The sequence below is a fragment of the Pecten maximus genome, chromosome 1, assembly GCF_902652985.1.
Source record: "Pecten maximus chromosome 1, xPecMax1.1, whole genome shotgun sequence".
Taxonomy (NCBI): domain Eukaryota; kingdom Metazoa; phylum Mollusca; class Bivalvia; order Pectinida; family Pectinidae; genus Pecten; species Pecten maximus.
The window spans coordinates 9329982-9342274 of NC_047015.1; the positions used below are offsets into that span (position 1 = coordinate 9329982).

General features: G+C 38.9%; 1 protein-coding gene across 1 annotated transcript in view; it reads right to left on the reverse strand.

Annotated features, from left to right (window-relative positions):
* LOC117324277 (zinc finger CCHC domain-containing protein 7-like) overlaps positions 1-12196 on the reverse strand; it is a gene marked incomplete in the record, with an annotated part of 21782 nt that extends 9586 nt beyond the window's left edge. Inside the window, 5 exon segments of the mRNA XM_033880061.1 lie at positions 1509-1544; positions 2162-2335; positions 6224-6360; positions 6925-7437; positions 12127-12196. Coding sequence (XP_033735952.1) covers positions 1509-1544; positions 2162-2335; positions 6224-6360; positions 6925-7432 — 855 coding nt within the window.
* Between the last annotated feature and the right edge of the window lie 97 nt (positions 12197-12293).

Genomic DNA, 12293 nt, shown 5'->3' on the forward strand with positions numbered 1-12293 from the left:
AACTTCACTGTGTTATAAAAGTGCACATATTGTAAACATTTATCTAACAACTCCTCACCATGTGGAATATGATGTGCTTATTGTTGACCTATTTTAACATGTTATTTAATTTGAACTATTTTGTTGTGATCTTATTTAATTTGACCTATTTTGTTGTGATGTTATTCAATTTGACTTATTTTGTTGTTATTTAATTTGGCCTATTTTGTTATCATTTAATTTGACCTACAGTAAAACTCACTTGTGTCGAACACGGTTGAATCGAATACATCGGATGAGTCGAACGCTTCGTTCAGTCTCAATTTTTTCCCTTCTTTATCTCAGTAAATTAAGCACGGATGATTCGAACACTGTTGAATGGAATACTGCGGTTGTTTCGAATATATTTTGTGGTCCGTCCCTTCTAAACTATACCAACATTTCCATTTTTGTGTCGAACATCGAGGCGTCATGCTGTCTCAGGTAAAATTTGCTGACCTCGCCTGATTGACAGAGTGTAACCGATCAGCCGTAACGGTGTTACCAGAGCCTATTGTTAGGTTTCGGCTGTCAGTCGCACATCATCCCATTGTTTATACAGGTGCACGGGTGAAGTAAAACGTTCAGGTATAGATAACTAAGAATAAAATGTGCACGTTTTAATATACAAACCAATAGGCCTATATGTTTTGTTTACTGTTTCATACACATGGCCGCCGAAAAAATAAGGAAAAAGTAAACGATAAATTACATATCTTCCATCGAAAAATGCACAGAAAAAATACTTGTATGTCATTGATTTATTTATATATGCCTAAATTCTGCATGCGACGATGCAATAGTAACAATGATATGCGGGATGGTTTTTATTCAAAAGATCGTGGCAATGCATGATCATGCAGCCGATAAACACTGACCGCGGCCTTCACCTTTGATACAAAATCATGTTTTATTGTTTTCGTAAAATATTATGCTGTCATTGTACGACTCCCGTGTGTAAATCGTGTATCTATGTCAAAGATGATTTTACGCATGAACTTTGTTTTGATCTGTAACTGTGCACACTATTGTTTATTAGATAAAGGAATAAGTGTTATCATGTACAATTAATTAATTTCTTTGTTATTATTTATTGCTTATTTTTGACTATGTTATCAAGCACCAGTTCTGCATACAACCGATGATAGTCGGGTGTTTTGTCTCTGTATACAAACGGACACAGATAAGTCGAACCATCAGATAAGTCGAATATTTTGCTCGGTCCCGTCGACTTCGACTTATCCAAGTTTTACTGTATTTTCATAATTTGTTGTGATGTTATTTAATTTGACCTATTTTGTTGTTATTTAATTTGACCTACTTTGTTGTGATTTTATTTAAGTTGACCTATTTTGTTGTTATTTAATTTGACCTATTTTATTGTTATTTAATTTGACCTATTTTGTTGTTATCTTATTTAATTTGACCTATTTTATTGTTATTTAATTTGACCTATTTTGTTGTTATCTTATTTAATTACTATCACTTACTGTCATATGGAACTGTCTCCAAATATCTGGACAGGACTGAAAACAAAAGGTTAAGGAACATGTTATTTGTGGTTATGAAGCTATATATAAATGAATAGAAGACAATTATTCACAACATTACAACCTTTAATTCCTGAACTCTATTAAATCCTTGAACTTTTCAAAGAACAAAACTTTATGCCACATTCGCATACCAATCAAAATATCACAGGTAAACAAATCTAGTTTGACATTTACAAAATTTCAACTGCAAAACATTTTCAAAAGAATGTTTGATGGTGTGGGTTTTGAGAAAATTTTCAGAAATGAAAATACTGACGGAGAATAGGAAGGCAAGCTGACTTGCCGAACAGAAGAATAGACACACAATTACTATAGGACACCCACAATGCAGGGCCCTAGTTACGGTACTCTCTTTTAATCCACAATGTTTTCCCTCTAATGAAAAATATCTTAATAAGATCTGTGTAGGTACATCAATAATGATCAAGTTCAATAGCTGGCCTTGATTACTATTTACGAAACATCAATTCAACTCTGATGTGCTGTTTGACAAACTCTTAAAATAATCTTGACCATGGACAGCATTTGTTTTATCAGGATCAAATTACTGTACTATCAGCTTTATAGGATATCTTGATAGCGAAACTTACAATCTTGGAATGACCCGGCATGAGGCAACGAAAACATGTCTGTCCTCGTTGCTTGCGCTGTTTTGGACAATCATAGGAGTTGTGGCCTGGACCCTCACAGTTATAACATATCCCCTTGGGACACTTACGGAAGAAATGACCAGTCATTCCGCACAGGTGACAAATCTCAGATTTCTGGAGTGAAACAAAAAACGAACAATTCTTTAATAGATAAATAAGGTGATCAAAAAAGTACCTGGTAAGGAATTATACTAGGATACTTATAGGTCAGCAAGGGCCCGTCGTGTGACAATATATCCCCTATAATCATCAAGGGCCCTGTTGTGTGGCAATATATCCCCTATAATCATCAAGGGCCCTGTTGTGTGGCAACATATCCCCTATAATCATTACGGACCCTGTTGTGTGGCAACATATCCCCTATAATCATCAAGGGCCCTGTTGTGTGGCAATATATCCCTTACAATCATTAAGGACCCTGTTGTGTGGCAACATATCCCCTATAATCATTAAGGGCCAGTTGTGTGGAAATATATCCCCTATAATCATCAAGGGCCCTGTTGTGTGGCAACATATCCCCTATAATCATCAAGGGCCCTGTTGTGTGGCAACATATCCCCTACAATCATCAAGGGCCCTGTTGTGTGGCAACATATCCCTTACAATCATCAAGGGCCCTGTTGTGTGGCAACATATCCCTTACAATCATCAAGGGCCCTGTTGTGTGGCAACATATCCCCTACATACAATCATCAAGGGCCCTGTTGTGTGGCAACATATCCCCTATAATCATCAAGGGCCCTGTTGTGTGGCAACATATCCCTTACAATCATCAAGGGCCCTGTTGTGTGGCAACATATCCCTTACAATCATCAAGGGCCCTGTTGTGTGGCAACATATCCCTTACAATCATCAAGGGCCCTGTTGTGTGGCAACATATCCCCTATAATCATCAAGGGCCCTGTTGTGTGGCAACATATCCCCTATAATCATCAAGGGCCCTGTTGTGTGGCAACATATCCCCTACAATCATCAAGGGCCCTGTTGTGTGGCAACATATCCCCTATAATCATCAAGGGCCCTGTTGTGTGGCAATATATCCCCTACATACAATCATCAAGGGCCCTGTTGTGTGGCAACATATCCCCTATAATCATCAAGGGCCCTGTTGTGTGGCAACATATCCCTTACAATCATCAAGGGCCCTGTTGTGTGGCAACATATCCCTTACAATCATCAAGGGCCCTGTTGTGTGGCAACATATCCCCTATAATCATCAAGGGCCCTGTTGTGTGGCAACATATCCCCTATAATCATCAAGGGCCTGTTGTGTGGCAACATATCCCCTATAATCATCAAGGGCCCTGTTGTGTGGCAACATATCCCTTACAATCATCAAGGGCCATGTTGTGTGGCAACATATCCCCTATAATCATCAAGGGCCCTGTTGTGTGGCAACATATCCCCTATAATCATCAAGGGCCCTGTTGTGTGGCAACATATCCCTTACAATCATTAAGGACCCTGTTGTGTGGCAACATATCCCTTACAATCATCAAGGGCCCTGTTGTGTGGCAACATATCCCTTACTATCATCAAGGGCCCTGTTGTGTGGCAACATATCCCCTATAATCATCAAGGGCCCTGTTGTGTGGCAACATATCCCTTACAATCATTAAGGACCCTGTTGTGTGGCAACATATCCCCTATAATCATTAAGGGCCAGTTGTGTGGAAATATATTCCCTATAATCATTAAGGACCCAGTCGTGTGGCAATATATCCCCTATAATCATCAAGGGCCCTGTTGTGTGGCAATATATCCCCTACAATCATTAAGGGCCCTGTTGTGTGGCAATATATCCCCTACATTCATCAAGGCCCTGTTGTGTGGCAATATATCCCCTATAATCATCAAGGGCCCTGTTGTGTGGCAATATATCCCCTATAATCATTAAGGGCCAGTTGTGTGGCAACATATCCCCTATATCATTAAGGACCCTGTTGTGTGGCAATATATCCCCTACAATCATCAAGGGCCCTGTCATCAAGAAGCCATGCCCCATATGCCCATATTGCTGAGGTTGACGTTTGACATTTGGACTTCAAATAGAATTGACAGGAGGCAAAATATACATTATACATGTACTATGATATCACTTTTGTTTCTGTCCACTTCCAGGCTAAAGGAAACAAAAATATCAGTATAAAACTCATTAAAATTGATTTGTGTTACTCAAAACCTTAAATACCTCTCACTTATACCCAGGGTCATAGTCAGTGACCTTGATCTATGGTTAATTAGTTGACTTCCAATAAACTTTGATTCATAAGTCATAACAAAATGTTTATCAGTGAAATGATACAAGATTTTACATTGACTTTTTACCCAATGACCTTGACCATTAGTGATCTGATCCCTAGAGGTGTAACAATACCTTTAACTATCAAAACAATTGCAATTATTTCCATCTCAATTAATTGATGATAAATTCATAAACTTGATAACAATCTCCAACAGTTTGATGAACTATTGAAAGTTTCAATAGTGATGGAACTACTCTAAACCTGTGATGATTGAGTCATCAGCAGGATAACCCAGGTAGTAATGTTGATTATGAGCAATGATAACTCAGTTCCTATCACTATACATGGTGTCAAGTGCTGTATTCAATGTAGGTTTACTCTCAGAGATGTGCGTTTGCCTCTGGCCGAAAATATGGCGACCTAGGACAAGTTAAACACATGAAACGAAAGGTTGCAGTGTAGAAACATTTTGAATTTTTAAAGAAAAGAGATGAAGACAAAATAAAAGAGCAATTTTCCTTTAAATTTGCATAAGAAAGACATGACACATGTTTTAAACATCACAATACTATCATGGTACGTAGCTAGTTTGCCAACATAAATACACAATCTCAAAAGTGTTTTTCCCAAATATCAACTGATAGTATTGCAGTAGTGAAAAATCCCTACCACAGTTAGGCCTACTAACTCCTTGTTCAATTCCAACCACCTTTGCTATTTTTGACCTTGACCTTGACATAGTGACCTTGACCTTTATTCAGTTGACTCTGTTTAATTCTAATGACCAACTCAGCTTCATCAGATCATAGCAAAATGTTCATTAGTGAAAAATATACAAAATTTGACCTTGACTATTGGACCATCGTAATGACCTTGACTATTGGACCATCGTAATGACCTTGACATTGCTTGAATTGCAGGACACACAGAGAGACAGACCTTGATTAATATAGGGCACATATTTCTGATACGGGGCCCTAACAACATCTTCCCATCTGCATTTATATCACAGGATTATACTACATCAATTAATCTGTCAGCTTTGCATGTAAATCGTGCAGTTCCTCAAGTACCATAATTATACAACTCATAATCAATAACAAATATTTTCTCACATATTGTGAGCCTTGAGCACGGTGAACTTTGAGCATGGTGAGCCTTGATCATGGTGAACTTTGAGCATGGTGAGCCTTGATCATGGTGAACTTTGATCATGGTGAACTTTGAGCATGGTGAACTTTGAGCATGGTAAGTCTTGATCATGGTGAACTTTGAGCATGGTGAGCCTTGATCATGGTGAACTTTGAGCATAGTGAGCCTTGAGCATGGTGAGCCTTGATCATGGTGAACTTTGAGCATGGTGAACTTTGAGCATGGTGAGCCTTGATCATGGTGAACTTGAGCATGGTAAACTTTGAGCACGGTGAACTTTGAGCATGGTGAGCCTTGAGCATGGTGAACTTTGAGCATGGTGAACTTTGAGCACGGTGAGTCTTGAGCATGGTGAACTTTGAGCATAGTGAGCCTTGAGCATGGTGAGCCTTGAGCATGGTGAGTCTTGAGCATGGTGAGCCTTGAGCATGGTGAACTTTGAGCATGGTGAGCCTTGATCATGGTGAACTTTGAGCATGGTGAACTTTGAGCATGGTAAGCCTTGATCATGGTGAACTTTGAGCATGATAATGAAGATATGGAGCCACAACAGTAAACTTTCCATGCATATACATATGTTTCAATTCATAATTATGCTACATACCTTAGGTTTGGGACAAACATTGGATATATGCCCCAACTCCTTACAATTGTAACAGCGAACAGGTATAGCATTGTAGTATCGCGGCAATGTTGGGTTGTTACATGTTATTTGGTCTGCGATCTTCCACTTATCATTTTCTGAAAAGAATTGATAACAATATATACAATTTTGATGTCACCTCCGGTGCATGCTTAACCAACACAAGAAACTAATAAATGAACATTAATATTCGTTTAAAAACAGGAATTGTTTTGTTAAGGCAAACTTTGGAAGAGCAAATGAGGAACTGTCACATATAGATTGGATTGCATATCTATCGACTACGGATGTATAGATACAAAATGGTCTTTAACACGAAAAGTTTTAAATATGATAAAAGATAAGTACAGGTGTACATGCATATGTACCAACTAAAATTTTCAAGCCAAGGAAAATGAAGCAGAATATGATTCCATTGGATAAGGAAACCAAAGAGAAAATAAGACTCAATAACTCTTTAGCGCAAATAAACAAGGACTCTTATATACTCAGAGAGACTACATGTACAGAAGAGCATCAAAAAACGAGTAAGAAAAGAACATGATTTTTTCCCAACAAATTCAAGAGTGAATTAGCCAAGAGGTCAAAGGAAAACCTGAAAGTAATCTGGCAATATATGAATAGACATGACTATGTGACGTTCAATGATATAAACTGTGTACCTGAAGTGGTCTGTGCTGCCTGTAGAATGGGTTGTTGGTTTTCATGGACGTGCACCATTATATCGCCAATGTTAGTCAGGGTTTTATCCAGGATCATACACTCACTATCTGTAAAGTCGGAGTCATCAGAAACAAAATATGTACTCTCCTCCATACATGACACTGTATTGTTGGTACATGATGAGGGTGACGACGGTAGACATATGGGTGATGTAGCTGTTCCAGACTGTGTCAATGTAGACCTTCGTGGCGTGTTTTCCTGACTACGTACGGCTGGGATTGACTGTCGACACACAGTCTGGACAGACGTGGAGTAGCCATTGTAGGACAAGTTGCCGTCTTTCACGTCCTCCTCATGGTGGAAGTGGATCTGTGCATACAAGGCTGATTCTATTTCTTCCCTATCGCTATCCTCATCTTCATCATCCTCATCCTCATCATCATCATCATCATCATCATCATTGTTGTACTTATTGCCATCATAAAGCTGATCTGATTCACAAAACATGATTGCTGGAAAAAATAAGATGTGATATTTAGTATTTTAAAGATAACATATAAATCTGTACATAGTATAACTCTACATGGACAATCTGGTTTCTAGTTAACAATAAGAACACAACTTTATATGTACTTAGCATTACATGTGCACACTATATGCTGCTTTCTTGAAATATTCTGAAGCCTTGTCAATTTGTGAACAAAAAGGTCTCCAGAAAGTACAGCACCAGTTATGATGGCCTTCATCCTTAACAAGATATACTGTACTAAGAATACACAATTATATTTCAATTGAATTTCCTGAAATACAGTCAATAAAATACAGCTGGGTACTCAGCTTGATACCAAAACAGGTTATGATAAATTATATCTTGAGAGCACAATAGTGCATTCCTATCAGATATCTCCCAACATTTCACTCATATGGCATGAAACATTGCTTACTACCATTCATGGTATCGTCTGTCATTTTTCCCATAGCTTCATTTCTCAAATGTAACTGATACCATGCCTGTTTACAGTAAACCTATGCTATACTGTGAAGCTTTGTAAATGGTAATCATTAACCAAAACCTGTCACGTCATATTATTGCAGGTCTGTTTATATAAAAAAAATTCTAGGTAACTTATCATTATAATGAATTGATATAAAGTGGAAACTGTGAATTTTTGTGACACTCCGGTAAGTACCTGTCTACAATCCCTCAGAGAACTTGTACTCCTGTGTGAACCATTGTGGTAAGTACCTGTACCATGTCTAGTAAGTGTATCAGTCTCTACAATCCCGCAGAGAACTTGTTCTCTTGTGCGATTCCTCTAACTTGCCACCAAATATTGAATAGAAATTCAGAAATTCTGAAAGTTTGTTTGTGTCATAAACCAAAAGATATCAGAATTGATGAATTATCAAGATGCTAAAGTACCCTAGCAGCTGCTCAAGGCTGTCACCATGTGGCTGTTGATGACATGTTAGCAGAAGTCTGAATGGTCTTTATATATATTGGTTCTGTGTAAGACTGATCTACTCTCAATAGTTTTCAGCCACTTTTACCCAGAATGATTTTGTAACAAGCAAACCCTTTATATGAACACTTAGAATGATCTAAGAAGAACTTTCTGAGAAATAGCAATAACAACCTTAAACTGTCAAAATCTAAGATGGCCGCTTGTCAGCTATTTTGTTTTCCAGATCAGATTCAAAACTGAATGGGCACAGGGATCCTATCTTTCTCGTATTTCTCAAGAAATGCTGATAACAAAAATTCAACAGTCAGCAGGCAGGTGGCCATCTTGTTTGAATGGCCACAACTAGGGACATTCTCTGTCCAATCGGTTGTCACGCTTATCACTATACAATCTGCTGGGTTATCCTGCGTTATTTTTCCAGATTACATGCACAGTGCTTCCTTTCATGCCGAGTACCAGGTATGCGGCACATTAAAGTCTCCAAATTTGTATTGACAGGGTACTGTATGACTTGCCCTCTTAAGCTATAGTCACACCAGATCGTATGATTTCTGAATCGTGCGATTGGGGGCGATTTGGCCGAGTTACGACCGATCGGCAATGTTTGTTGCGATGTCTATTCGCGATCGCATACTGCGATTGGTCCTACGACTGGTGGTAGGTCATCGTACGATTGGTGGTGCGCTTGGTCGTGCAATGACTTACGATTGGAGAAGATTGATCGCAAGATCAATCGTAGGCAATCGAAGGCAATCGTAGGCAATCGTGCGATGAGTGGTGCGATCAGTGACCAATCGCATGATCAGTCTTGGAAACCTGCAATTGCTCGCACGATCAGTCGTGGCAACCTGCAATTGCTCGCACGATCAGTCGTGGCAACCTGCGACAGCTCACACGATCAGTCGTAGCCAATCGCAGACAGTCGATCGATCATATAAAAAGGCTTGTACCATTTTAGCATCAGTACTGTCGCCTTCTCGCTTGTCGTTGGTTTCGACGCCGTAGAAGTGCTGCGGCAGCCACTGCACCCAGTTGTTGTTGCTGATGCTGCAGTAAAAACATTGCTTGTATATCCGCCATTTTGTTACCTGTACCCAGGAAAGTGGTTTGCGAGATAAAGACTGGTGGTGCGACCGATCGTAGGGTCGTGCAAACACTCGGGACAGGTCGTGACTGATCGTACGACCAATTGTGAGGTCATACGATCGGTGATACCACCAATCGTAGAGTGGCACGACCAGTAGCACGACCAATTTGCGACTACTTGGCCCGCGATCATGCACGACTGGTCCTGCGTTCATGTGCGACTGGTGGTACGACCGTTCTGCGACCACTTGCAATTTAGAATCGCAGGTCAGAAGTTTTGAACATGACCATCGACCTTGCTGCGACTGATTTTGCGTGTGCGATCACCCACGACCACTGCGACTAGTCGTGCGCTCATGCTACGATTTCCCTGCGATTCCGATTTTCTTCGGTCGCAACTAGGTCGTAACCTGGTCGTAGGTCCGGTGTGACTGGGGCTTTACATACTACATGGGGGTAACTGGTCTAGTGGCTATGACATTGAACAATTGATACTTTTCTTATAAAGTATAAAACAAACAAAAAATATGTAGTGATAGCTTGTACTCGGATTATCTATAATTGACTCTGATTTGGATAGTCTAAACACATCAAAAGAAGCATGATAAATAAGGCCTTTTTTGTAAAATCCATTAAAATCCTGGCGTGGAAAAATACTCAAACTTTGATCAACAGACACATTTTGTGGTGTACATGTATGTGTGATTGTAACACAATGCTGGCATGCAAACAACAAACCCTAAACTGCCACAAGTTTAAAGAGTGGATTTGGTTTATTGACTTTGACTATAGAGTATAAGGTCGCTAGCCTTTTAAAAATGTAGGTATAATTACACATGCATATAATTCTGAGATAGTTCTTAACTGAATTCTCATTATATTAATTGATATTAATTCGAAGTATAGCTATAGCTAAGGTAAATTTTTATCTGTATGATATGCTGGTTTTTCATAGTATAACAGTGTCTCTTATAGGTCATAACTTCGGCAGATATTAACTCCTACTAATGTATAATATAACAGATTTTTTATTGTGAATAATGTGAGACACTTTAATTATCCATGCAATTAGTGATGTGTAACTTTGCAGGTGTCAAAGTTGCATCGGTAGATTACCAATAATTTGTAAGCATGCAGACCTGTTCTGACCTGACTGTATGCTGTTGTAAATGCAGCATACAACCACCAAGGTAGGGTATGTTACATAAAATTTCAAATATAATTCCTGTGCATTTTCGATTGATAATATATTTTTCATTACAATATATTTATGAATGAAGTTGTAGATGTCAACTCACATTGTTAAGTTGTGTTTATTTTCAAGAACAAAATTGCTTATAATTGAAACAGGTTCTATATTTTCTGTATTTTTGTTCGAACTGGACTAGAGATAAATAATAATAATTGAGTTGTTGAGTGACGTGTCTATGTACAGAAGTAAGTGACTGCTCCGTTGAACCCTCGCGGTACACGTTTCATTTGGTGGAATAGGCTTGGCATTCTGTAAGGTTCACTTGCATTGACAGCATGAAAAGCACATGTACAATGTTTCTGGAGTCTTCTTACTGACTAGGGTGCCCAGTTATTAGGCGGCATTTAAAATTGCTATAACAAGAGGGACAGTTGCATATACTTATGATGCCCGAGATTGAACCCATGAAAGCTTTGGGATGTTCATAGATATCCGGTATTTTCAGCTGTATAGTCCAGAAGCTAGCTTTTGTGGCTGTGAGATTGAGTGTTGCGTCTATGTACTAAAGTTAAGCAACGATGAGTAGTTGGGTCAGCACTGGGATGGGTGACCGCACAGGTGTATAACCAGCCATGGCAGTGCATATGTATGTGATTGGTCTATAGCTAGATTGATAATTCAACATCGACCAAATAGAAATGGTCCAATGCAGGGCTGCACGCTACATCCAGGACATCCTGAACAAATATCGGTACAATCACCGCACATCCAGCATATCTGAAATGCTGGTCCACCTGAAACTGCATCCCCTAGCAGACAGACGAAGAGATGCTCGTCAGACCATGTTGTATAATATCGTCAACAACAAAGTCGACATAATGAAATCTGATAGGCTATTTCACTTACTAAGTATTCCAGACATAGTCATCAGCTCTCCTTTCAAATACACCATTCAAAACTAAGTATTCCGGACATAGTCATCAGCTCTCCTTTCAAATACACCATTCAAAACTAAGTATTCCGGACATAGTCATCAGCTCTCCTTTCAAATACACCATTCAAAAACCCTGACTATATTCGAAAAACTTTTTTTCCCAAATCTACACGAGTGGAACAAACTACCACCAGACATCGTCTCCTGTCCCATCATAGACTCATTTAAATCGACCATCTACCGTCACTAAACCAACACAGAGTAGAGCCAAATATTTTATCCTAAAATACATAGAAAATCTTCTTACTTTTCACTCTTCTCTGTCATTTTCCCTTCAAACATACAGTACAGTATAGACATGGACACGGTATCCTGATCTATAGCTATCGGCCCTGATCTATCGTAAACACTCGTTATAAAACACATATTTATCATATTCGGTATTCTTGACACAGCCCAATAAAGGTGTTGAATACCAGTAATATGTACGCCTTCAATGTCAGTACTTCAAACTTTTACATACCATGATAAGTTGACGAACGTTCACCGATCAGTGCATTGCACGTTTATTTTTTCCAATGGGAACATCTCGGATTTTACATTCGAATTAATACAAATTTACGAGACATTCCGAACACAAAACTTAAGGTCGACAAGACGCTTTATTCTGACAGTATATTGTACTGAGGC